Source organism: Fusarium oxysporum, chromosome I, assembly GCF_013085055.1.
Source record: "Fusarium oxysporum Fo47 chromosome I, complete sequence".
In the NCBI taxonomy this organism is placed as follows: domain Eukaryota; kingdom Fungi; phylum Ascomycota; class Sordariomycetes; order Hypocreales; family Nectriaceae; genus Fusarium; species Fusarium oxysporum.
In genome coordinates this window covers 6122119-6147848 of record NC_072840.1, presented here as the reverse complement: position 1 = coordinate 6147848, position 25730 = coordinate 6122119, and the positions used below count along the sequence as shown (strand labels likewise).

The 25730-nt window shown below is 50.5% G+C and overlaps 11 protein-coding genes across 11 annotated transcripts; 4 read left to right on the top strand and 7 right to left on the bottom strand.

Moving 5' to 3' along the window:
- Window positions 1-410: 410 nt before the first annotated feature.
- FOBCDRAFT_175258 (uncharacterized protein) lies at window positions 411-1818 on the top strand (the record flags this gene model as incomplete). The annotated part of the gene is made up of 5 exons (XM_031194936.3): window positions 411-442; window positions 505-624; window positions 678-876; window positions 923-1326; window positions 1389-1818. 5 exons carry the CDS (start codon window positions 411-413, stop codon window positions 1693-1695), a joined length of 1062 nt encoding a protein of 353 aa, XP_031029674.2. The 3' UTR covers window positions 1696-1818.
- A 167-nt stretch (window positions 1819-1985) lies between these two features.
- FOBCDRAFT_247447 (uncharacterized protein) lies at window positions 1986-4552 on the bottom strand (the record flags this gene model as incomplete). Its single annotated transcript, XM_059610797.1, has 2 exons — window positions 1986-3410; window positions 4493-4552. The coding sequence occupies 2 exons, from the start codon at window positions 4550-4552 to the stop codon at window positions 1986-1988; spliced, it is 1485 nt and encodes a 494-aa protein (XP_059463976.1).
- Window positions 4553-7828: 3276 nt separating this feature from the next.
- On the bottom strand, window positions 7829-9211 carry FOBCDRAFT_125401 (putative serine dehydratase domain-containing protein; the record flags this gene model as incomplete). The annotated part of the gene is made up of 4 exons (XM_059607794.1): window positions 7829-8297; window positions 8384-8772; window positions 8830-8946; window positions 9002-9211. The coding sequence occupies 4 exons, from the start codon at window positions 9209-9211 to the stop codon at window positions 7829-7831; spliced, it is 1185 nt and encodes a 394-aa protein (XP_059463975.1).
- A 660-nt stretch (window positions 9212-9871) lies between these two features.
- FOBCDRAFT_268258 (amino acid/polyamine transporter I) lies at window positions 9872-11571 on the top strand (the record flags this gene model as incomplete). Its single annotated transcript, XM_054703052.1, has 4 exons — window positions 9872-9956; window positions 10026-10416; window positions 10471-11368; window positions 11425-11571. The coding sequence occupies 4 exons, from the start codon at window positions 9872-9874 to the stop codon at window positions 11569-11571; spliced, it is 1521 nt and encodes a 506-aa protein (XP_054559027.1).
- Window positions 11572-12115: 544 nt separating this feature from the next.
- Window positions 12116-13853, bottom strand: FOBCDRAFT_124999 (uncharacterized protein; the record flags this gene model as incomplete). The annotated part of the gene is made up of 4 exons (XM_054703051.1): window positions 12116-12146; window positions 12197-12981; window positions 13052-13311; window positions 13382-13853. 4 exons carry the CDS (start codon window positions 13851-13853, stop codon window positions 12116-12118), a joined length of 1548 nt encoding a protein of 515 aa, XP_054559026.1.
- A 983-nt stretch (window positions 13854-14836) lies between these two features.
- Window positions 14837-16451, bottom strand: FOBCDRAFT_284903 (Aldehyde/histidinol dehydrogenase; the record flags this gene model as incomplete). The annotated part of the gene is made up of 4 exons (XM_054703050.2): window positions 16002-16451; window positions 15473-15945; window positions 15007-15418; window positions 14837-14950 (listed from the first exon to the last, which is right to left on the bottom strand). The coding sequence occupies exons 1-4, from the start codon at window positions 16398-16400 to the stop codon at window positions 14837-14839; spliced, it is 1398 nt and encodes a 465-aa protein (XP_054559025.1). The 5' UTR covers window positions 16401-16451.
- Window positions 16452-17175: 724 nt separating this feature from the next.
- Window positions 17176-18183, top strand: FOBCDRAFT_236118 (uncharacterized protein; the record flags this gene model as incomplete). The annotated part of the gene is made up of 4 exons (XM_059610048.1): window positions 17176-17225; window positions 17279-17784; window positions 17842-17878; window positions 17946-18183. 4 exons carry the CDS (start codon window positions 17176-17178, stop codon window positions 18181-18183), a joined length of 831 nt encoding a protein of 276 aa, XP_059463974.1.
- Window positions 18184-18243: 60 nt separating this feature from the next.
- On the bottom strand, window positions 18244-20122 carry FOBCDRAFT_195933 (fungal-specific transcription factor domain-containing protein; the record flags this gene model as incomplete). The annotated part of the gene is made up of 2 exons (XM_059608828.1): window positions 18244-19068; window positions 19130-20122. 2 exons carry the CDS (start codon window positions 20120-20122, stop codon window positions 18244-18246), a joined length of 1818 nt encoding a protein of 605 aa, XP_059466650.1.
- A 243-nt stretch (window positions 20123-20365) lies between these two features.
- FOBCDRAFT_236116 (major facilitator superfamily domain-containing protein) lies at window positions 20366-22249 on the bottom strand (the record flags this gene model as incomplete). The annotated part of the gene is made up of 7 exons (XM_059610047.1): window positions 20366-20691; window positions 20743-20820; window positions 20868-21165; window positions 21231-21452; window positions 21519-21805; window positions 21865-21940; window positions 21998-22249. The coding sequence occupies 7 exons, from the start codon at window positions 22247-22249 to the stop codon at window positions 20366-20368; spliced, it is 1539 nt and encodes a 512-aa protein (XP_059466649.1).
- Window positions 22250-22755: 506 nt separating this feature from the next.
- FOBCDRAFT_268252 (uncharacterized protein) lies at window positions 22756-23281 on the top strand (the record flags this gene model as incomplete). Its single annotated transcript, XM_054703047.1, has 3 exons — window positions 22756-22927; window positions 22990-23213; window positions 23267-23281. The coding sequence occupies 3 exons, from the start codon at window positions 22756-22758 to the stop codon at window positions 23279-23281; spliced, it is 411 nt and encodes a 136-aa protein (XP_054559022.1).
- A 170-nt stretch (window positions 23282-23451) lies between these two features.
- On the bottom strand, window positions 23452-25559 carry FOBCDRAFT_314889 (uncharacterized protein; the record flags this gene model as incomplete). Its single annotated transcript, XM_054703046.1, has 3 exons — window positions 23452-23937; window positions 23997-24416; window positions 24483-25559. The coding sequence occupies 3 exons, from the start codon at window positions 25557-25559 to the stop codon at window positions 23452-23454; spliced, it is 1983 nt and encodes a 660-aa protein (XP_054559021.1).
- Window positions 25560-25730: the final 171 nt, after the last annotated feature.

The window sequence follows — 25730 nt, the reverse complement described above, 5'->3', positions numbered from 1 at the left end:
TGCCGGGCAGTATCCGCAATTACCCCATACTCAAGCCTACCGAAAGCAGCACTAGGGAGCTCAGCAGATAAGGTTACCGGCCTAACTCGAGGTACCAGACTATTCAAGGCCCAAATTGGCGAATTCTTAGTTTGGTGTTAGCGCTTCACTTGGTTACTCTTGGTGATAGTGATGAGGCGATGTGGCTTACTGCCGACTTGGGTGTCGTATTTCCTATTCGGGTAATAACCTCTACAAGAGTCTCGGCTTTGCAGACGGCCTACGCTTTTTGGAATATGGTTTAGTATCACAAAAGTCTTTTGTATAGCTTCAAAATGATATACTCGTCCCTCTGTAGTAGATATGTAACACGTTGTGATTTCTTCAATCAGTCCGGAATCCGTCAAGTTATATAGTTCACAAGGTTCAACATGAGTGCACACGATAGCATCGTCATCCTGGGGTAAGTAGTTGACCTGGTCCCCTTCAGGCTTCTTTATGTTTCAGTACTGACATTCATACAAGAGCTGGCATTATTGGCCTCGATGTAGCTCTTGTTCTGGCAGAGAGAGGCTATGGCAAGTCCATTACAGTGATTGCTGAGCATCTTCCCGGAGATACAGCTCTGACTTATACTTCTCCATGGTAGGTCCTGCCACTTGCCAGTGCCGAGCTTACTTGTACTCATCTCACCGTAGGGCTGGTTGCAACTTCTCAGCTATCTCTGGTACAGATGCCAATGCCTTGAAATGGGACAAGGCAGGATATTTCCATCTCAGCAAGCTGGCATCTGAGCGACCAGAACAGTCGTATGTTAAGCGAACACCTTCTACTGAGTTATGGGACGACAATGTTCCTAGTGATAAGATCCAGGCTATGTCTGAGTATCTGGAAGACGTGAGTTCAAGCCCAGCAAGAGAAGTCTTCAGCTAATACATTACAGTTCCAAGAACTACCTGCCAATGAACTACCTGAAGGTGTCAAATTTGCTGTATCGTTTACTACCCTCACTGTCAATGCGCCTAAGCATCTGCTCTATCTCTATGAGAGACTGAAGAATGACTACGGTGTTCACTTTGTTCGTCAGAAGCTTCCAGATCTCCAGACCGCGTTCTTCGGCCAATCAACTCAGATCGTGTTCAACTGCACTGGCAACGCTGCGCGAAAGTTGCCAGGGGTTGAGGATCCAAAGTGCTATCCCACCAGAGGACAGGTCCTCTTGACTCACGCGCCTGAGGTTCATACAAATATCATGAGACATGGTAAAGATTACGAGACATACGTGATCCCACGCCCCTTTTCTAAGGGACATGTTATTCTCGGGGGGTATATGCAAAAGGGCAACGGGTAAGCTATCCGTCTCTGTCCATGTCGTGTGTTGTGCACTGTGGGCTAACATGTCTTCTCAGTGATGGTGCTACTTACTCGTACGAGACAGAGTCCATCTTGGAGCGCACCAAGGAACTCAGTGATGAGGTCAGGAATGGAAGTCTAGATGTTCTCGCAGCTTTCTCGGGCCTTCGTCCGTCACGCGAAGGCGGTGCTCGAGTGGAGAGAGAGGATCTGACTGTTGCAGGACAAAAGCGCACAGTGGTTCACAACTATGGTGCTGGTGGCACTGGGTTCCAGGCTGGTTATGGAATGGCCCTAGATGCTGTTCGTGCTGCTGAGCCTGTTTTGTCAAAGATCCAGTTCGAGTTCAAGTCGAAGCTATGATGCATATTCCGCCAGCAGATAGCAAATGTCTGAGTGAGGTTTGATGGAGTCGCTGAGGAAATATCACTAGATGCATGTGGAAGAGCCTGTATGTAATAAACAAGGAAAGATGTACTATTGTATTGACAGCATTGCTTCTAAGCTATGTTCTTTTCATGTGCGAAATATGATAATATCTAAATACAAAAACAGGTCATGTAGGTCGTAAAGTACTCATTCTAAGTAAAGTATGCAATCGTTGCTCTCATGGTTCCAGACACTTTGAGATGCATGTAGGTACAGAGGAAATCTTAAAAGTAAACAGGATAGGGAGGCTTCTCGTAACCAGCCTTAGAAGTGGTGGTGATCTCAGCCGCCTTGGGAGTCGAGATAGGAGTCTCGTAGAGCTTGGTGGTAGATCGGATGAAGGTGGTGACCGTCTGGTTGCCAGGAGCCAGGTGGGTAGGGATGGTAGGAGGATAACCCTTGGTGGGAGAGGGGTAGACATGAGAGTTGGAGGGGTTCCACTGCTGGATCTGGGTGGTGGCTGTGGCGTAGACGGTGGAAGTGACGGCGCCGATGGGGCAGTCGGTGACCGCGGGAGGGCAGGCGGTGACAGTGAAGTACTTGGTGGTGTAAAGAGTGGATGTCGTGTTGCCAGGTCGGTTAGGTCCAGGAGGGTAGTAAGTAGCACCAGGACCAGGAATAACCTGAGTCTTGGTAACGGGGCAGAGAGTGGTTGAGAGAGCGATGGTCTCGGTGGTGACGTGGGGAGTACCAGGGCAATTGGCAACGTGGGGAGCGCAAGCAGTGACAGTTCGGATGTTGGTCGTGTAGACGGTAGAGGTAGACCAGCCAGTTGTGACGATGTGCTGAGTTGGGACGGGTCCAGCGGGGTAGGTCTGGTGGTTGCCACCGGCAGGCTTGCTGGGTTGCTCAGGGTTGGAAGGCTGAGAGGGTTGGCCAGGAGTACTGGGCTTGGTAGGAGAAGACTGTTCCTCGGTAACTGGGCAGACGGTGGTAGAGATGGCGATAGTCTCAGTGGTAACATGAGGAGTAGGTGTCTCGCAGTTAGGGTGCTCAGGGCCGCAGGTAGTCACAGTTCGAACACTGGTAGTGTAAACAGTCGAGGTAGACCAGGCGGTGGTCTTGGCTGGCTCAGTGGGCTTAGGCTCAGTAGGCTGAGGCTCGGTTGGCTTAGGCTGAGTAGGCTTGGGCTCAGTCTGGTGCTGTTCAGTGACAGGGCAGATGGTAGTGGAAACAGCAATAGTCTCAGTGGTGACGTGAGGAGTAGGTGTCTCGCAGTTGGGGAACTCAGGACCACAGGCAGTGACAGTGCGAACGCTGGTGGTATAGATGGTGGAGGTGGACCATCCAGTAGTCTTGGCTGGCTCAGTAGGCTTGGGTTCCGTGGGCTTGGGCTGAGTTGGCTTGGGCTCGGTGGGCTTAGGCTCAGTCTGATGCTGCTCAGTAACAGGGCAAACAGTGGTAGAGATAGCAACAGTCTCAGTAGTGACATGAGGTGTAGGCTTCTCGCAGTTAGGGAACTCAGGTGCACACGAGGTAACAGTTCGGATGGTAGTCGTGTAGACAGTTGAAGTGGTCCACTCAGTAGTAGAGGCAGGCTGAGTAGATCCAGCTTCAGACTGGCCACCAGTCACAGGCTTGGTAGGATGCTCCTGGGTAGCGGGCTTAGTGGAGTGTCCCTCAGTAGCAGGCTTCGTCTCGGTCGCAGGCTTGGTGGGCTGTTCCTCAGTGACGGTCGCGGGCTTGGTGGGAGCAGGCTTCGTCTCGGTGGGGTGCTCTTCGGTGACGGGGCAGACGGTGGTGGAGATGGCGACGGTCTCGGTTGTGACGTGAGGAGTATTGGGGCAGTCGGGAACATCGGGAGCACAAGAGGTCACGGTGCGGATGTTGGTTGTGTAGACAGTCGAGGTGGTCCACTCGGTGGTGCTAGCAGGCTTGGACTCAGTGGGAACTGGGTAAGTGGGCTTAGTCTCAGTAGCGGGCTTCGTCTCGGTGACAGGCTTGGTCTCGGTAGGGTGCTCCTCGCCACCAGTGGTAGCAGGCTTAGTCTCAGTCTCGGTGGCAGGCTTGGTAGGTTGCTCCTCAGTTGCGGGCTTGGTAGATCCCTCATGGTGAGTCACTGGCTTAGTAGGCTGCTCCTCAGTCTCAGTAGTAGGGGCAGTAGACTGGCCCTCGGTCTCAGTAGCCTGGGTAGGAACGGGGTAAGTGGGTGACTCCTTGGTGACAGTGGCAGGCTTGGTAGATCCCGCTTCGGTCACAGGGCAGACGGTAGTAGAGATAGCAATTGTCTCAGTTGTGACATGCTTGCCATTAGGGCAATCGGGGATCTCAGGAGGGCAAGACGTGATGGTTCGGATGTTGGTTGTGTAGACAGTTGAGGTAGTCCACTGGCTGGTCTGCTCAGTAATGGGCAGAGTCTCGGTGGGAACAGTCTCGGTCTTGGCAGTGGCAGTCTCGGTGGTAACCTTGGGAGGAGGATAAGCACCGGTTGAAGTTCCAGCAGCAGGCTTGGTAGACTCAGCAGGAAGGGACTCAGTCTCAGTCTCAACACCGGTCTCGGTAGTGTCAGTGGCCTTAGGAGGAGGATAGACACCAGTGGATGTACCGACAGCAGGCTTGGTAGTCTCAGTCTCAGCAGGAACAGTCTCTGTCTCAGCTCCCTCGGTAGTGCCAGTGGTAGCCTTGGGAGGAGGGTAAGCATCAGTAGAAGGAGAAGTCTCAGTCTCCTCAGGAACCGATTCAGTCTTAGTCTCGGTCTCACCAGGCTTAGAGACAGTAGCAGTCTCGGTACCTTGGTGCTCAGTCTCGGTAGAGACAGGGACAGGATAGGTGGGAGTGCCAGTCTCGCCATGCTCAGTCACAGGCTTGGTCTCAGTGACGGGGCAGACAGTAGTAGACACAGCGATGGTCTTGGTAGTGACATGCTGGCCACCAGGGCAGTTGGGAACCTCAGGAGGGCAAGAAGTGACAGTGTATACATTGGTAGTGTAGACAGTCGAGGTAGTCCACTGTGTAGTAGAGGCACTACCAGTTTCGGTCTCAACACCAGTATCGGTAGTCTCAGTAGCCTTGGGAGGAGGATAGACACCAGTTGAGGTGCCGACGGCAGGCTTGGTGGTCTCGGAAACAGCCGTGGTACCCTCGTTACCGGGCTGGGTTGTGGGGGTACCCTCGGGTGGGGGATACGCGTCAGTGGAGCTGCCAACATCGGTAGATCCCTGTTGGGTCACATCGGTACTCTCGGGAGGAGTGTACTCGGAAGTGGGTGTAAGAGCCTCAGTGGTGCCTTTGCCGGGCTTGGTGGTCTCTGTGTTGGCGGGAGGAGGGTACAAGTCAGTTGAGGTTTTACCCTCAGCAGTAGTCTCGACAGCAGTAGACTCGTGCTCAGACTCGGATGGAGTGTTCTCAGGAGGAGGGTAAGCACCGGTTGGGGTGGACTCTTCAGTTGTGACAACGGCAGAAGACTCTTGCTCAGTCTCTGTCTTTTGAGTGTTCACAGGAGGAGGATAGGCTCCAGTTGGCGTTGAAACATCAGTGGTATCTTGTCCAGGCTGGGTGTTGGCGGGAGGAGGATAAGCGTTGGTAGGAGTCTCGGCAGCAGAAGTGTCTTCAACAGGCTTGCTGGCACTCTCGGTAGCTGCAGACTCGGGAGGTGCATAGTAGGTAGTATCTTCGTGCTCGGAAGTAGCGACAGTGGGAACAGGAGGAGGAGCATATGGAGAAGTCTCTTGCTCAGCAGGCTCAGTGTTGGCAGACTGAGCGGGAGGAGGATAGAGATCAGTAGAGACGACCTGGGTTTCATAGACAGCCGAAGGAGGCAGATTGTAGTCTCCCCTTGGCTGACGACGAAAGTCTAAAACACCAGCGTTGGCCGCGCTAAAGGCAACGGCGCTGAGTAGAAAGAAGCTTCTCATCTTTCCTTTGTTTCAACGAATGTTGTAAAGCGAATGAAAATGTTTTGTTTGTATGAAACGAAAGTGAATTGTTGCTGAGGAAAGGAATGTGTAACGAGCTGGTGTAGCCTCAATCTTTATACAAATCTCAAGATCGGCTGTCAGGTTACAATTTCAGCTGAAGATGGTTCTCCACGTAAGTCGTACGCGCAAATCAATCATGATCCAAACTTGGAAGCGTCTCCATGGCCATGCAGGCCCAAGCTGGGAATACGGGCGCTTGCATACAAAACATAGCAGGGTGAGGTCATTCCGGATCTACCCAAATGGGACTGACAGGGCGGTCAGTCGATGGGTGGTTGGATGAGACGGAGTCTTTTGGGCAGAAAGCGCCTGCGTTTGGTAGTGGATAGTGGATCAGAGACATGGTTGTTGAACTTCCGAGATACCCAGGCGGCTCGCTTCCAAAAATACAGTACATACGCTGTGCCGATCATTTCATGATGTGGCCTGGTCCTCGCGGCGTAAAAAACGGAGTTAGTTCAGGTGGACATGGGAGGAGGATTGACCTTGGATAGGCCGCTGAATAATGGAGCAATCTTTGGGTGTTTCCTCTTAGCCTGCAGAAACGATTCTAACAATAAACAAAATGTCTTAAAGAGAATCAAGGTTCACGCACACGAAACATGCACAAGGCCTCGTGTTTGCGACGCACGACTCCGCTCGAGGTGCTGTGATTGTGTGCTATTATTGGATCACTCTGGCCACTCAGCGGCTATAAACAGAAATCAAGGTCCTGCAGGTCTTGGTTGGCTGCATTGATCCCTGCAAGCCCTGATCGAATCATCCAGTCGTGTTGCCAAGAAGGTCTAGATTAGATTTGCACTAGGAAAATGGAAATTCACCACGTCAATTGACGATTCTGTGCATTAGTTTTACGAGATGGAACTGAGAATAGAATATTCTGAGTTTTTTTTTTTTTTGTTCTTGCAGAAGCGGGACGTGATCTTTTCTTAGATATATGCCCTGTTCGACGAAACCAACAACCTCGTGTTCGGCATCATTTATCCAGCGGGGAAAGACAAGAGAAAATAGATGTGAAAAAAAAGAATCAATCTGAGTTGAGGCGCTTGGAAAACAATTGCAAGACATGATCGTCATTGATCCTGAAAGCAAATCTGAACCTGAAACAAATGGCTTAGGGTTGGCGCTTATCAAACCCGTTTGTTAGCGCGCGGTTCGTTGGGGTTTGGCCTGCTTTTGGCAGACGCCACTGGAATGTGGGCAGCGGATGAACCGTCGACGCCACGTCGCACCATCAGCTGAACTACCCTGGACATAACGAGGAAATTGTAAATTGCAATGAAATAATGTTTTAAAGTCTCTTATATCTATAGACATGTTATTGCAAATATTTCAGAGAAATAATGTATTATGTAGTGCATGTTGAGAGTTTTTTCGGCCAATGTTGAGGCGGAAATTCTAGCTGTTCACCTGGTGAAATACAAAACAGCAAGACACTTACTATGTACGTATTGACAGAAGATAAAATTGAGATGAGAATAGCATATAACTTTCTGTGAAATCTTTCTCATCAGATCACATAGAGTAACAATGCATACAGATTAGAAGTTTAATAAATGCAACTTCGGTCCGGCCTCAAACAAGAGCGCACCTACATTAAAATCATTAACTCAGCTTGCACATTCTACTAGACATCTTTAATTTCAAGCTTTGCTTAAAACCTAATTCTTCCTTTCTTTAACTACGCTCGCTCTACGTATCGTGCCTGTTTAGAGGCGATTGTCTTTACGCATCAGGTTACACAATAGGCCTGCTGCATTTCACCTTGAGAATTTATTGTGCATCACGATAACTGCTGATAAGTTGCTCATACCTCCACCAATTGGGTCTCTCTCTCTTTAGGATTAGCGTGAAAGAAGCTTTGGCCACCCTGGGTTTATTATCAAAAAGATTAAACCCGGCGACTGACTATCTGTTATGCTGGCTCAGTGATTCGCGCTCGCAGAAGAAAATCTTTGTATGCGTACTATGGGCAAAATCCATTCCTCGACCCGTCAGGATAGGCTTCTTCGTCTTTCATTTTGCCCTATAGGCTTCGAGCTCGGACAGCAGCAAGATTTACGCGTATGACTCTCGTCGCGCTCCATTCTTTGCTTATTTGCCTACTATAGAACTATAGGGCACAAGCTCCAGATTTAAAGTATGTAAAATTACCAGCCCTTCCAAGGAACCCAGCAATCGATCACTACATCATCCTCATCGACAATATAATAAACATAGAAAGCTGCCGCTGTAATGCAGGCATGATTGCAGTACAGACTTACGCGCTGTCCAACTGCAAAAGCCTCATCAGCTGTGCTCTTAGGCTGCGTCGTACCTAGTATTCCGTGCTCCTGGGATAGCCGAACCACGTTCCACTCAGGCCTCCCCACGACATATCCGAAGCCAGGAAATGCGCTGGTATCTCTGGATAAGGCAACGACGCCTGCGTTTATGAGAGCCTCGTTGCGATCTGGATACACGCTGCATATCTCGGCGATCACACGCACCGCCTGGTCGGATTCGGAAATGACAGCCGTTGAAACTTGTTGGAGATCGTTGGCGGGGAAATTCCCTGTACGGCTCATGTTAGCGGAAGGGTTTGTTCGGCAGATGGATATCTCGGTCACATAGACATGCCTGCGTGTAATTCCAGCTCTATGTTTGCTGGAAGCGTGGTCTTCAAGCTCTTAACCACATGGGCTGTCGGTGTTGATCCCACCGACACCCAGAGCTTGCGCGTCGCGGGCAAGAGTTTCGATGCGATCAAGACTCCCGAGATCTCATCTTGTAACGTTCTTTCTGCCTCGGCGGGAGAACGCCCGGCATAGGAATGGCCCGCATGGCAGTAAAAGCCAGCAATATTGACAGAGTGAGACTTTTCGGCCTTTGCGACCAGCCTGCATAATAAAGACGAATCTGGTTGTATGCCGGCTCTGTGCGAACCAACATCGATTTTGATAAAAATGTCCCACGGCTGTGTTGATTCGGTTGGGAAATTATCCAGGCAAGTGATTTGCTGCTCGTTATCGACCATGAGTTGTATGTGGATAGACTTGCGCAATTGCTGGAGTGCAGGCAAAGCACCGGGGTAGACAGGCATGCTATAGAGACACTGTTTGGGAACATATTAGCATGACGGAGCCGGTTTGGAAGGCCGTGCTAAATATACCTCATCCAAAACACCCTCTTGGACCAAAGGGAGAACTCCACGGATCTCTGCCAGGGTCGAGGCGACAACAGAGCGATATCTTCCGTTTGCAAGCATCAACCGCGTGATTTCAAGTGTCTAGGGAACGTTAAAATGTCAGACTTGGTCTCTTGTGGTGAAAGCCAATCCTTACCTTTAGTGTTTTGACATGCGGCCGGAAGCCGATACCAAGATCGGAAACGTCTTGATGCAATCTGGCAATGTTCCTCTGCACGATGGGGAGGCTAACTACAAAGGACGGCGTGGGTAGCTGGGAGACAGAATTGCCAAGATAGGCGCGGTGGTGCTCCAGGGAGTGGTCCATTGTCATTGGTGTCTGCTTTGATGAGAGGCAGCGAGGCATGGCGGTGCAGAAGCCGCGTGCTTATCAGTGTTTACCATGTTGCACTAATTAGGCTCCCACTGTAAAAAGGAGATAGCAGTAGTCCATGCAGTTCCGCGCTCTTTGTAATACCTCCTCATATGAATTCATTTAACCACTTCATCTGTGCCCAGTCACGGCCGCAGGGACGATAAGCCTCGGGCACGTCCTACACTTGCACTTCCCTCGCAGCTGGTGGGTCCGCGGAACTGTACCACATTGGCTATCTTGTGCATCCTTATTTACCAAGGTTTGGACTTGTCCCATTCCAGCATTTGGCCTAGATCCCCCATCTGCGACCAATCAAGTGCCTTTCCGCGATCCCCAGATTTGCTTCAGTCCTAGCCAGCGACCCATTTCCCCATACTATCTTATCTTTCAGATAACGAGTAGTAACTATGTGCCGTCGTTAATCTCGATAACGCGTGACAAGGCCCTTTCACTGGTATGCATGATCAGTATGGGAGAACCGGAGGACCCGAGCTGGAGAACCAGCGGTGGCTTGATGGCATGGTAAGCGTAGCTACTATATATACATGTATAATAACATCAGAAGCTCTTCCTTCAAATACCTCCTAAACTTTGGTTAAGCGTACTTGCGTAAAAGCAGTATTGCCAGATTCACCTCAAATAATAGCCATCATGGCACTGGAAACTAAAGACATCACCTCAAAGAACAATGTCCCCGAGGAAGACACGTCTCTCGGCCACAGCAAGTCCATCACAGGTATGCGCCACCTCGCAACAAGACGATGCCCTCTGATCACCGAGCTATACTGACTCCTTCCAACAACAGTAGGGCACACACAAGAACTACGAAAGAACTTCTCCGTCTTCTCCGTCCTCGGCATAAGCTTCTCCCTCGCCAACTCATGGTTCGGAATCTCGACAGCCCTCGTCACGGGCATAAACTCCGGCGGCCCCGTGCAGCTCGTCTACGGCATCATTCTGATAACCGTCGTTTGCACCGCCATCGCCGTGTCGCTCTCCGAGCTGGCTTCGGCCATGCCTGACGCGGGCGGCCAGTACTTTTGGACGAGTCAGCTCGCGAGTAGGCGGTGTAGCAGGTTCTTGTCTTACTTGACGGGGTGGATTGCGTGGGCTGGTGCTCTTTTTACGTGTGCGAGCATCGCACTTGGTGTTGGAGGCTTGGTGATGGGCTGCATCCAGATGGCTCACCCAACCTTGTAAGTACACCCCTGTGCTTTAGTTGGGCCAATTCTGACGCTATGCCTTGATAGAGTCATCAAACCCTGGATGAACTTTATCAGCTACCAGGTTGTGAACCTGTTCTGTGCCTTGTTCAACATCTCCAGCACTGCGCTCCCTGGCGTAACGTTCTTTACGTTATGGACTTCAATCATTTCCTTCCTCGTCATCATCCTCACCGTGCCATGCAAAGCCGACACGCATCAATCTGCAAAGTTTGTCTTCTCCGAGTTCGTCAACAACACAGGATGGCCCAGCGATGGAATTGCCTATATAGTCGGCCTCATCAACTGCAACTGGGCCTTTAACGGGCTTGACTGCGCCACCCACATGGCTGAGGAAGTTCTTAACCCAGAGCGTACCATCCCGATCGCGATTCTTGGTACTGTGGGTGTTGGCTTTGTGACAGCCTGGCTGTTTGGCATCGCCATGTTGTTCAGCATCAAAGACTTTGATGCCGTGAGTAACACGCCCACCGGAGTCCCTATTCTTGAACTCTTTGACCAGGCGCTGGCCAACAAGTCCGGGGCCATTGCCCTATGCTCCTTGATCATACTCACTGGCTGTGGCTGCCTGATCGCCTCTCACACCTGGCAAGCTCGCCTCTGCTGGTCTTTTGCCCGAGACAACGGTCTTCCCTGTTCCAGATTCTTGAGTCAGATACAGCCGACCCTGCGTGTTCCAATTGTGGCCCATGTGACCAGCTGCATTATCGTCGCCATCCTTGGTTGCTTGTATCTTGCTTCTTATACTGCTTTCAATAGCATGGTCACGGCTTGCGTTGTTCTTCTATACGCTTCTTACAGTATCCCAGTCGTTTGCCTTCTTCTAATGGGTCGGTCCAAGCTCAAACGTGGGCCGTTCTGGATGGGCAAGGCTGGGATGGCCTGCAATATCGTCCTCCTCATATGGTTGGTGTTCTGCACAGTGGTAAGGCACTCTGCCGATAGATCCACCTAATTCTCCTATACTAATAACATAACTAGATGTACTCTTTTCCACCGCAGTATCCGGTCGAGGGTGACAATATGAACTACGTCTGCGTTGTTTACGCCGTCACATTCGCTGTTCTGATCTCCTGGTGGTATGCTAGCGCTCGTGTTAGTTACCATCCCATTGCTAGCGCGCAGTAGGCAATGGTCAATCTGGCGGGGACTCTCGCTTTCTAGTTACTGATAAAAAACAATTCGGGGTATTGTTATTATATGTGTCAAGATAGCTTCAAATGTATTGTGGAAGATGTATTCGACGTCTCGAAAGGCCAAGTCAGTGACAAAGACAATTAAACATGTTAGCCAAGTATATACCACAAGAACAATTTACCTTCGCAGATCGTCCTAGCTTTGGCTGGTGGGCTCATAGAAGAGAGTTCAGGATGGGAGATGATGCAGTTACAGTTCCAAAACTTTATTTATTATCACATCATCTGACTACACATTTCTGATGATGGAGGCGCACATGAATGCTACTTGACACGGCGAGAACAGGGCAAAAACACCATATATCCAATTACACATCGACATATATGCCATAAGATGCATACACAAGGATCCTATAGGGCCGAGAGCTAATTGACTGAATCAATAAACCGTTCAATACGTTATTTGCTTTCAAGACTGTCTCTTCTCCTGTCCCCTCCATTGTACAAACTATGAGAACCGCTCAAAACATAGCCATCTACACAGTCTCAATGTAGCGAGAAAATTCCCTACAAGCTGGTTAGACGACGCGAAAAATACGTCCACTACAACCACTTACCAATCCGTGACAGCTTCTCTCCACTGCCTCAACTCATGGCGTCGCGAAACTGTGAAAAAGTCAACAAACTCGTCGCCCAAGATCTGTCGAGCCACCGAGTCCTTTGCACTGAAACGGCCGAGAGCCGCCTCAAGGGTGTTGGGAAGCCGCTCGGCAGGAGTTTCTTTAGGCCGCGCCGACTCTGGTGGGATAGTGATCTGCATCTTGTTCTTGATGCCACGCAGCCCCGCGTAGAAGATGGCGCTGAGAGCATAGTGGGGGTGGATGTCTGCACCGGGAACGCGGATCTCAAAGCGTGTTGCAGAGGGCTTGCAGCTAGGTGGCGCTACCAGGCGGATAGACGCGAGACGATCCTCAAAGCCCCAGCTCACAGATACAGGTGCCCAGTAGTTCTCAACCAAGCGCTTGTAAGAGTTGACATTCGGTGCGAGAAGGGGCATGATATCAGGCAGGGCACTGATGATGCCAGCCAGGAAATGGCGGCCTGTGTCGGAGAGGTTGGCCATGTCGGGCCATCGTGGGTCGACATCGGGTGTCTCTCGAACAAAGACATTTTGGCCCTCCTTTGTTGTCAGAGACACGTGTATATGACCAGAGTTTCCAGGTAAGCCCTGAATAGGTTTCGCCATAAAGCACGGTGTGATATTGTGTTGGACGCCGACCGATTTGCAAACTAGCCTGCTCAGATATGTCAGTCCAGTGGACTTTACAGCGTTGGCGGAGAAGACGGACTTAAATAGGGCGACGTTGTCAGCCATGTGTGACAACTGCGAAACAGCTAGGGCCTGCGATTGGAAAAGGTCAGCAATGCATCTTCTCTAACCCCCTTCTCTATGCGTGCAGTGCAGTACATACTGCTTCGTAGACGCATGGCCCGCTCTCGGTGTGCCAGCCCTCGATGGGACATTCGATCTCTAGGCTCTGGTCGAAGATGTCGTGGAAGTATTGCTTCGCCATGATAGGCCTTGTCGCGCTGTAGCCAAACGCACCAGCTGTCACAGGACGAAGGGCTTTGGGAGCGTTATTGGCGAGGAACGCCGCGAGGTTTGATCGGTCGGCCGAGTTGCTGTAGCCATCTTGTGACGGTGTCTGAAAGTTCAGGAATTCTAGCTCCACTACCGCCCAAGATTAAGAAGTCAGCCTTTGTCCATTCATATTGATCTGTACAGGTAGGTGTAGACTCACCACCAGCCAGTCCTTTGTAACCAGAGTCAGCCAAGTTGTTTGTCAAGGCCTTTACCAGACCGCGGCCATCGGCAAAGACTGGCTTGTCTTGGATGTAGAAGTGGAGGAGAAAGAAGGCTATGTTATCCTCAAACGGCAGCCGCCTGAAAGAATTCAGGTCGATCACAGCCGTGAAGTCTTGATAGCCGCTGTCGGCGCTTGTCAGGCCTGTCTCTTCAGTGTAGAGAACATCGTGCATGTCCCAGCCAAAAATGGCCGAGCTCATACCGAACCCAGACTCGAGGCTGGACAAGAACTTGGTCTTGTGGATAATCTTGCCGCGGAGGATGCCATCGCAGTCGATACCGGCCACTTTGACCTTCTTGTCGCCAGTTAACAGCTTTGCAATCCTGTCGATGGGTGATTCTGCAATTTCACCATTGACTGCATTATTCGCTATAGCATCGTGTGTTTTGTCGCCGTAGTTGGCCATGATTGCAATGCGTCCGAGAGCGAGGATCGTAGGAGAGCAGTGTAGTTTAGTAGAAAGTGCTTATCTACCAAGTCACCAAGGTATGTTAGACAAGATTTGATGGAAACGTCTCCTAACAGGATTATTATACAGTAATGCTCCGAGAATAATCTTGTACCGAGGCTTGAAGATGAGATACCTCAAGACGCTCTCAGCAAATCACCAAGACATCCTCATTGCGAAAAGATGTAGGTCATGCATCGTAAATGACCAATCAAAAACATTTCCGCCCATCATGATTGAGTGGGCGGCACTAGAAGACGCCCCTAGGTCATCGCCATAACCGGCTAATGCTCTGGGGGAATTTAGCGCCAGCATCCCTATCCCATAATACTGTAAGTTCTCCGCGCTCTGAGAACCGGGGCAGGGATGGATCCTTCGCGAGTCAATCGCCGATTGTTCGTTCATATTCACGGACGGGTCGAGAGCCCCTGCGCGTATCTAAAGTTTTCTCCGCACCATCACCTGCAGATATCACTCGAATGGGGGGCATACCAGACTCGCACGCCCTCACCATGCCAGCCTTGAGATTTGCCTGTGAAAAATTACCTATCTCTTGATTCCGTGCTCACTTTTACTGCAAGCGCATGTCAATATTAGCCAAGCTAGAGACCTGTACTAAATCCACACTGGCCGAGACCAGCTGGTGCTAGTTAAGCGGCGTTTCCGTTGTTCATTATGCTGAGACTGTACATTAACAAGTAGGCACTCTTGACATGTTAAGCAAACTCCTAGGTACACGGATTCTCATACAGACCCAAGCCAAGTATCCTCAAAGCTAAGAAGCAATAGCAATGAACATGCTGATCATTGTTGTGCTACTAAAACCTACAGGCCCTTCAGCTCCCCTACTTATTCATCGCACGCTTCGAAGCAGATATCTGCGTGTTTTAGAGTGGCCTCGAGTGATTTTGGAGTATGTTATTAACGTCGAGTTAATCTATTTAAGCCTGGGCCTCCTTTACATGGTAGCTCTTGAGCTTGACAAACGCATCGAAGCCGCGAGGCCCCAGAGTACAGCCCAACCCTGACTTCTTCCATCCAGTCCAGGCAAGATCCTAAGTGACTTCTGTTAGCAGGCGGACCCAAGTGACTCTCATCTAGGGTTACTTACAGGGTTAGGGTAGTCGCATCTATTCACAAAGACAGTACCAGCTTCGAGCTGATCAATTAGCTCGTCCCCGCGGGCAATATCCTTGGTCCAGATACTGGCAGTCAAACCGTAGTCGCTATCGTTCATCAGGCGCAGGGCTTCCTCATCATCCTTGACTTTGGCAACGGGGATCACAGGACCGAACGTCTCCTCGCGCATGACATCCATCTCATGTGTAACGTGGGTCAAAAGAGTAGGGGGGACATAGTTGCCCGTGGGGGATGCACTGAGGAAGCTCTCGTTCTTAGGCGTCGCATCCACAGCGCCCTTGGCTAGAGCATCCTGGATCTGTGCATTGATGTTGTTCTGAGCAGCGCGGGAAATGACTGGCCCAACCATGGTGTCTGCCTCGAGGGGATCACCGAGCTTGTACCTGACGGTTCATTAGGGAGAGGAACAGAAAGCTCTTTCTGGGTCATTCGCTTACCTCTTGAGCTCTTCTTGGACTTCACGGACAAAGGCATCGTGCACATCAGCATGGACATATATACGCTCAATAGCACAGCAGCTCTGGCCGGAATTGAAGACAGCGCCATCAACCAATTGAGCGGCGACGTACTTGAGGTCGGCATCGGGTCGAACGTAGGCCGGATCATTACCCCCAAGCTCCAGGTTGACAGGAATGGTGCGTCCACTGGTGGCTTCACGAATGGCCAGACCGCCGACTGTGGAACCGGTAAAGCTGACGAGGCCGAGCTCAGGGAGCTTGACAAGCTCCTTCAGCGCTTCCGGATCCCCAGATTGGACAACTTGAAGGACATCCTTGGGCAGGCCAGCCTTTTTGAAGATATCGACGAGGTGCTCTGCAATGAGAGGTGTCTGGGGGGAAGGTTTGAGGATAACCGAGTTTCCTGCTAGCAGGGCGGGAATGAGAGCGTTGACGATGATGAGATAAGGGAACTAGATGAGGAGAGTTGTTCAGATACATTCTGTAAGCAACAAGATAAAGTACTTACGTTCCAAGCAAAAACAATAAGCGTTGGCCCGACAGGAATCTTCTTGATCTCCCTCCGGAATCCCTTCTCGGGGCGTCCCGGCAGACTCGCCAGTGCCTCTTCAGCAATATCGAGGAGATAATCAGCGCGCTTCTGCATGGTCTCGATTTCCTTATGGCTCGCGGCAACAGGCCGTCCCATATGCTCAGCGAGTTCATGGCCAAGTCCGAATTTCCGTTCCTGAATTCCAGCGAGTCCCTTCTCCACTATCGCCCGTCGCTGGGCCAAGTCGAGCTTGCGAAAGGACTGGAAGGCGATTAGAGATCGCCGAGCTATGTCCCGCGCCTCATCAAGGGAGGTCTCTGGGAGCTCACAGACGACTTTGTTTGTTGAGGGGGAGATGGTCTTGATGGAAGCCATTGTGTCTGACGAGGCAAAGTTGTACCGGTCGTGAAGAAGATTGTGGACTAATTAGACGGGGCTCAAGAATGTGAAGAGTTTCGTATGATTCGACGCCGTACATTGGACGTTAAATATACAGAAGCAAAGGGTTTTGTCGTGATGCTGCGTTTTGTTGACTCGGAGAGTTGAAGGTCATAGAGTTGCAGTAGATGGAGGGCTACTGTCCGCGTGTTGGTGGAGCATGATGGACCTGTAGCGGAAGCGGAAAAGGAGGTGATTGGAGATGCGGTGCACTTGGACGAAGAACTGCCATCATGACCTGTCACGCGGAAAGGTCTGGCTAGGTAGCCTATGATGCCGTTTGTGCTCCCGCGAAACGCTACGATAGTGTAGGTTATTAGGTTCCTTGGGTGTTCGCCCAGTGAGTGGTGCGGGGAAAAGTCCGACGAGACAACTGATAAGTGTTGGAGAGGGTTAGGGGACCATTGTCCAATCAAATGTCGGACCGCGCTTCGAACAAGGGTCGAAATACCTAGCAGTAGCGCAGGGCAGCGAATCCGCCTCGACTCGACTGCCAGCCCATCTTGTGTCTAGCGAGGATAACCGGCGCAAAGCCGTACCACAGTAATTCGTCCGCCATGAGCAATCACGAACCCCACGTCTGCATGGTGCATCCATGTATGTATAAAAACGCCATACCTGATACAATGCAGCCCTGATATCATCAGCATTCCATTGCCTCGCCAATTCCATCAACGATTCATCGCACCGAAACCCCTTTATATACCTCACAATGGTCGGGCGACTTGAAGGAAAGAACGCCATCATCACTGGCGCAGCCGGGTATGTTTTTGAGTCGCCTTTCTATCCCGGTATAGCTACTTATCTTCAGCAAGCGGTGTTGGCCTCGAGTCCACCATCCTCTTCCTTCAACAGGGCGCTTCTGTCCTCATGACGGATATCAACAACGCCGCCCTCGAACGAGCCCTCAACAAAGTCAAAAGCGTTTTACCGAGTCCCGCCGGCAGAGTAGAGATAAAGGTCGTCGATGTGTCCAAAGAGGAGCAGGTCGAGGCAGCTGTCACACATCTGGATGCCTGGGGCGGCGTGGATGTCATGTTCAACAACGCAGGCATCATGCACCCCAAGGATGGCGACTCGGAGGAGTGTCCGGACATCATCTGGGACTTGACGTTTGATATAAATGTCAAGGGAGTCTGGTACGGTTCGAAGCATGCCGTGAGATCGCTGAGGAAGCATGGCAAGACCAAGGGCAGCATCATCAACACGGCCAGCATGGTTGCTATTGTTGGGGCCGCGACCCCTCAGGTTGCTTATACTGCCAGCAAAGGTGCTGTTCTTGCTTACACTCGTGAGATGGCTATCGTTCACGCACGCGAAGGCAAGTCAAAGATCTTCTTAGCCCCAACCCATGCATACTGACAGTTGTCTTGCACAGGCTTCCGCTTCAACTCACTTTGCCCTGCACCACTCAAGTAAGTCTCGATGCCAACGGTTACATTTCGCATGGAAGCCTTTTCACTGACATTGTCTCTCCCTCAGCACACCCATGCTTCAAGAGTTCCTCGGCGACGACAAGGCCAAGCGATTCCGCCGCGAAGTCCACTTCCCCACTGGTCGATTCGGCGAGGCTATCGAGCAAGCGCAAGCCGCAGTTTTCCTCGCCAGCGATGAGAGCAGTTTCGTTAATGCACATGACTTTGTTGTTGATGGCGGTTTGACCAAGGCTTATGTCACACCAGAGGGCCCTGCCACCCAGGCCCCCAGGAACCAGGGCTAATACAGTGTCATAGCTCATCTCATAACCATAATTGACGTGTTTGATCATATTTGAATGACCTCAGGCAAATGAGATCCATATTTCGTGCTCGTACATAATCTGACAAATGATCCAAGGGCTCTGCTCCCTTTGAGGTCGCATCCATATGTGCTCTAGCAAAGATAATGTGGAAGATATGTTACCAAGCCCAATTGTGAGAAACATCGTTTGTAGACGTTGGCGAAGAAGTTCCCGACGCTCCTCATCGCGGGTGCAGGATCCGATCACCGCTAATGCCCAGCACATACTTGTGTTGATGCGCGCAGAAGCTGGAAGCTGTTCGAGGTATAGAAAGGCGCTTGCTATTGTGTGTTCCAGGCCCAGCTGTTGTGTCACTTGTCTTTCATCGCCGACTCCAAGAGCCGTGAGCAAGTAGAGATGGACGGCCTGTTGGAAGATGTAGCCGCAGATGGTGACCTCTGAGCTTGCCGAGGGCGATGGGACGAATGAAGTGATCTCGAACTGGAGACTGCCGAAATTAAGGAAGTCATCTGCCGCTGGGAACGGCGGATCAACACTAGCCGCTACTCTTCGATGACCAAAGTCGAATATTCGTGGGATGAGAAGAAGCAACGAAAGCCATGAGCCGCAGAGTTGGCCCACGTAACCAGATTCAGCCAAAGATTGCGCCTTGTGCTCCAGATCAGGTGATAGCAAAAGTCCCGTACCCGCAGACGGCTCTGTAGAGATCATGCTGATAATTGCAGTGTAAACGTAGTACTCGGTGACAAAAGCGCGCAGTCCATCGGGGAGAAGATGAGGTAGCTTTGTGAGCAGATCTGTGACGAGTGGCCCGACGGCCTGTATATGATCAAATATGACCCCGTTAGTATCGCCCTTGGCGGTCTGACAAGGGAGTTAGCTCACTGCACCGTTTCTCAGATAGATGGAAACCTATCAAGCGTACCTCGGTAAAGCACATGATCAACGCACCGATGGTGACCCAGAGTGGATTTGACTCAGTGCCAGTCAGGTAATCATTAACAGCCTTGCGAAACAGACGGATTGACTTGGTGTAGTAGGTGTGAGCTATCACTTCCGACTGGTCCCCTGCATCCAAGACGGCTCGATGCGAGGCACTCTGCGACAGCATGAGCTCACGGACGATAGGATTGGCGAATGAGAGCGGTATGAGCTGTACGATGAAGGGGTTCGCAGTGGTTGAGCCATTGCCCATGCTCACGGCCGTGCGGTCTAGATAGTGGCCCATCAACTCGAATGCCTGCGCGTCCAGGCCAGGGAGAATTGATGGGTTAACAGGGGATGGACTGGGCTCGATGAGAGCTCTTTGGCCGAGATGGGCCCCGGACAGACTGATGAGTGCATTGCTGACGCTGTCTTGAATGGGGAGATCCTCGATCGTTTCATCTTCCTCAAATGATTGTATAGCCTGTACCTCTGTCTGAGTCTCGTCGGCGAGGCCATAATCCACTTGATCCAAGTCGTGGTCTGCGACGGAAACACCTGTCGCAGGAGCGACAAAGCAAAACTGCAATGGTAGATCTTGGGCACTACTGCTACTCTGTAGGCGTAACAAATCAGAGTCAACATATTCATGATCGGCGTCCAAGGCTAGAGAATCCTCCAATACCTCTTCTATACCCATGTCGACGTCAAAGCTCTGTGAAAATCGCCTCTCATGACTATCCAGGGTCGGACTTTGGGCCGGGGGCTCCAAGCTGGGTGAATCATTGGCAATTGGCGGTGACTGCAGCGGTAGTTGAGGACTGGGCCATCGGCATTGTATCTTGTTGCGACGACATCCAGAACAAACTGGCCGTGTCTCGTCGCACTTTTTCTTGCGGTTCCGACAAGTGAAACAGCCTGTCTTGACCCTGAGGATCGGCTTCCGCCGCGCTCGAGTCCCAGTGGAGGGGGGCTGTGTCGCCTGTGCTGACATTTTGGTTAGGGGATTGGTTTCTGATTGTAACTGTGGAAAGGCGGGGTAGAAGGACGTGCCGCTAATAGGTAGTCTACAGACATTATGTAGGATTGCCAGATCACGTGTTAAGCCTCACGTAGCTCAAGTTACCTCTCGAACATGGATGTTTGCAAGTATATTCCAAGCCCTTTGCTACTGTATTGCTCACTAACTAAAACTGGTCTTCCCTCTGCTGCACTGCAAGCTAAATGGAAATCCATCCTAGTAAATGTAACGGAAACCTTTCTTCTCATAATCTGTCAGATCTCCAAGCTGATCCTCAACTCGGACAGAGACATCTGTGCCTTCGGCCTTATCCCGCTTCCTGTTCTCGACAATGCAGCCACCAGCGTATGCTAGAAGGGCGCAGATAGCTGTGGCCTCAAATCCGAGAATAGAGTTATATCCGGTTGAATAGTGAGGAGCTTCAGCCGCCCGAAAGACCTGCGGACCAATGATGTTGGCGATGCAGTAAGCCAGGAATATAGTTGCATTAACTGTGAGCTTCTTGGTGTGTCCAGAAACATTGCCCATGGGGAGGGTAAGGGCTAAATTATGTTAGGATTCAATATAACAAGGTTTCGGCCGGATCAACTTGCCAGTAGCATAGGGACCCCAGAAAAAGTAAAAGAAGTAGTACGCCATAAGTCGTCCAACCCTGTTCTCGTCGGGGAGTTCTTAAACCTGTCAGCAAAGGTACATTTCATTGGCCGAGGAGTTTTACCCTTGATGATGATGGAGCAAACCAGCGGCACCAAGCAGCATGCAGCTGCTGTGTAGCACCTTTTGTTGTGCAGCCACTGCTGGGGGATTGCGACCATAAAACCTGCTAGACTCTGCATCATTCCGGTTGGCATCCCGAGAAGTGTTGTCTCCAGCCTTCCATACTCCAGACCCGAGACGATCTGCGCGGCAAAAGTAACCAAACCACCAGTGGGGACATTCATGGAGAGAAAGAAGATGAATAAGAGATATTTCTTGTAATCGGTGAAGGCCTCACGGACTTGATACCACTTGAACTCCTGTACGTGTTTCGTGAGTAAAGCTTTTGGTAGATAAGGAGAAGGCCTTGGGATTCCGCTCGTACCTTGTTCTCGATACCGGTCATGTTATCCCGGACTCGATCCAGAGCTATATATTTCTGCCGCCCTTTCATGAAGTTGTCCCCGAGAGGTGAGTCTGGAAGCCAGATGGTGAGTATGGCCCCCCAAATAAGTGTAAAGCCGCCAACAACGAGAAACAGAAGTCTCCAGGAAGCGATACCTGCCTCTACGTGGCCAATGCCGTAGGATACGATCCCAGTCACCAGCTTGAATCAAATCGTTAGTCCACATCAATTTGCGAGGCCATTTCGTCAGGTAGGGATAGTCCTTACACTTGAAAAGGCGGTAAAGTTAATAGCCATACGCACCGGTTGCTCCGACTTCTTGTACCACATAGTGTTTAGAATGGTGACAGCTGGGAACAGAGGCGCTTCAAGAGCCCCCATGATGAACCGGAGTACCATTAAGCCGGCAGCGTTCTGAGTAGCTCCGAGGCACATGACAATGCCCCCCCATCCGATGACAGCAACGCCGACAGTCTTTCCAACAGGCATCTTCTGAAGGATGAGATTGGCTGAGTACTCAGCGATAAGCCAGCCAAAATAGAAGATGGAGCCAACTGTTCGGAGTGACGGGTGGTTAGCTTTTCCCCTGCCTCGTTAGACCAAGAGCACGTACCCCAGCTATATTGTTGTCCCACGAGGTGAGTATCCGCGGTCATTCCGTATAGAGCCGCATTGGAGATGAGGATATTCTGTACAACATACGGTCAAGATATGCTACGCCAAAGCCACGAGGATTCACGGCTTACGTCGACGGCAGCAATAGTTATGGTACCAATTATCAGCGGCATCAGACGGAAATCGATTCGGCGAAGAACCCTTTTTGCCTCGGATGGCTCATAATCGCTCCATTGATGCTCATACTCTCTGAGAAAAGCAGCAGCAGGGTCAGTGGGAAGATCCGCATGTGACTTGGCGCTTTTGATGGAGCCAGCCTCAAGATTCTGCTTATCCGAGTCATGAATCTTGAGATCATTTTGAGTGTTGTTTATTTGTGACATGGTGATGTAGTTTTGAAAGCAAAAGCATGTAGGTGATGAGAAATGAGATGAGCACCGTCTGAACTGCAACTTGCGACTTTTTATCATTAAGTCGACCGTGTCTATCTATCCCATTAAAGACCATGTGTGTCTGTGACGCCCATAGGTCAAAGTCTAGACCGAAATATGGCCCCCGCATTTGCCAGGAAGGTTTAACTGTGGCTAGGTCGTGTCTCCGTCGCACAAATGTCCGACCAGCGGAGTTTGTCCGCCTAAGAGGCTAACCTCATCCTGGTTCGAGTAACGGCACTGCAATGTAAGACAGACTTTCTGTCAAGTGAAAGGGGAAGATGGGTGAGTTTCAGGCCCACGCTGGCGAAAGAGGGGCAAGCCAATGTGTCTATATATTACCATCGATATCGATCATGCTGTTCTCACTACCTACCATCCTTTGCCATCAAAAACCGCCTTATCACTCCCTCACTTTTCTCGCTCTTTTTCAGCGTCACTACGTACCATCAACCACAATGGCCATCTTGAACTATGTAGCCGACCCTGCTCTCCCCGACCCCGTAAAGGAGGGCATCGACGAACTTTACGATTACGCAGATAAGAAAGACAAGTGCGCTGAGTGGGCAAATTGTTTTAGCAAAGACGCCAAACTAATCAAGGGTGACTACCAACCAACTGGGATACCCGGTAAGTTAGAGACAAATTTATTAGTCGCGAGGTTTATATCTAACGAACATAATCCTTTCAAGCTCTGGTTGATTACATGGAAGGAAGCTGGAAGAACACCGAGTCTCGCGTACACGATGTGAAGAGTGTTTCAGTAGTCAAGAGCTCTCCTCTGACCATCAAGATTGAGGGCTTCAGAACATATCAACGTACAGGAGACAAGGAACAGAAGGGCACTTGGACTGCTCAGCAACGTTACACTGAAGAGGACGGTAAGGCAAAAATCGACGAATACAAGATTGACTTCGTAAGCTATATGTATACTATTATATTAATATCGGCACTGACATAACTAAACAGAACATGCTGTACTAATGGAGGAACACGACGCAGTCAGTAAAAGGAACCTGAAGTATAAAGTATATAGATAATATTTACTTTTTCCCACTCCAAATTGCATACAATTATTTACTAATTAACAACATCTGACATTCTTATGATACTTGCTTATACATGAAAGCTCCGACTTCGTTGTGTCGATCCTGTCACGTCGGAACGCAAAAGCCAAACAGGCCCAGGCTATCCAGATCAAGATTAGGTACAAAGCCTATCGCTTCCATATTGAAATCCTCAACGGACGATCGCTTGATTATGTCCTGGATGAGAGCCACCACTGCATGATGAACATGCTGAGACTTGAGCTCCATGACCACAGTTTCCATGTTGGCGATCCATTCTCCACTAGATCCTGAGGTGAGGCATCGTGTCAATGCTTCCGGACTCTCAAGCGCTGTTTGGTTAGCAATTGCTTCACCGTAAGAAGACTCGAATGCCTTGTCCGCCAAGAGTTGAAACGCCTGGAAATATACCACGGATTGGGGCCATCGTGTTGAGAAATTCTCCAAGGTAAGGCGGCAGCTCTGTATGCCGTCTAGTGTGGACTCGTATGAGAATATTGGTGTTTGCATTGTCCGAGGGGTGATGAAGTAGCAGTAGAGCAACATTACTCCAAGGCGGAACTGATACATGAGCTATAATTACGTCAGTTTCTCCAGTAGGTAAAGATTGATACTACGAGTTCAAAACTTACAGCAGTCCAAGTCCAGTAGATAAGGGGGTTCGATTGTTGGGATTGACGAAACGTGCGACAAGCCCCGCTACAGCACTCGATCAACTGTCCAATGTCTTGAACACACAGTATGGAGAGATTCTCCTGCATAAGGATCGAGACCCCGTAGTCGTAAAGCTTGAGTAACGCCTGAGTCTCATGGTACACAACCTCGTCGGAAGGGGTTGAGCTTGTTAAAAGCTGGATACTGGTCTTCCAGTCCTGGAGTTCTGTCTTGAGACGAAGACGGAAACTCTCGCGGAAGGGGTCTGAAGGATCTAGCAGTCGAAGCCTCTTGTTTGTGTGTCGGATTTTGGACTGTATGCACCGGAGTTGGAAGAGCGGTTCGTAAAAGTCGGGACTTTCAAGGCCAGCTTGCATCTTCGACGCGTATTGAAACATCTATTATTATTAGGTTAGCGGGTGTGCCATTGAAAGGATATCAACAACGGGTTGTAAGTAGATTACCTTGTCGTCCAACGTCTCCAGTACAAAACTTTGTGGGTATGACCATGCTGATGATACAATCTCGTTGACAATATGGCAGCTCATAATACAGCGTCTCTGTAGAGAACGAAGGGCGGTAGTATTCTCACTTTGTTTGTCTTCATCGGCCCGCATTTGGTCAATCAGATTTTGACAGTTCATTAGGACCATCATGATGCTGTTTTGGAGGATGTTGTGGGATGAATCATGCCACGAGTATATGACCATTAATATCGACGCTTGGGTGCGTGTCAGTGCGCTCTGATGCTGTGTTATAGAACCGAGATAATCTCGGACAGCCGTTTCATAAAGTCGTGATGCATGTGTCAGGTATGGGCAGTTCTGGCGGTACGAACTACTAAGCAATGCACCGACTGCAAGGGCCAGCAGCAAGATGAATACGTGTGTATCGTCGACTGCGCTTGGAGAAGTCATCCAAGCCTGATATTTGGTATTCCAGTCGTCCTCGTCGAGAAACGACCACTGGGGCTGTGCATGGCGGAAGTAGATTTCAGCATAGTGGTCCAACCAATCACTTCCGATGCAGGTAAGGTCGTGCCGGGGCTGAGATCTGTTGAATGCGGACCCTGCAGGCTGTGACTGATATTGAGGATCTGGGATCGACTGTGATGGCGAGTACAAGTTACTCATAGTCGTGTCGTCACCGTCAAACACCATGACATTGTCAACACTTTCTTCTCGTGGAATAGGATCCCCTGTGGGCCTGCTACCACTCTCTGAATTTTCGTTGTTGCTATTGTCGAATGGGGACGGGTAGCTGCTCTCTTGCTGGACTTGACCATGATCATCAGCTGTATCTGCATCGGCAACTAAGCTCTGGTTCTGGGCCTTGCGCTGCAAAGCAGCCATTTGAGACTCGAGTTGCTGCAGATAGGCCGTCGGAACTCTAGTCAGGTTGCCATCCGTCTTGAGCCCGACAGGCACGCACTCGGAACCTGTTTTCGTACACTCGCCGCATGAAGGCACAGCTCGATCGCAGCGCTTCTTGCGCCTGCGACACCGCACGCACGCGATGAGCCGGGGTGAACGTGCGGACATGGCAAGAGATTTTTGCGAGTTGCAATCGGCCTCAGGTCCGCGAGGCGTGCGGTTTAGAGACTTTAGTACAGGCAAAGTTGAGGGGGATGATCAGTGGGGAAGATAAGAGAGGAGCGGGCCAAGTGACAACGCCGAAGGGGCAAGTTTAGACCCAACCAACATTGGCCAGTC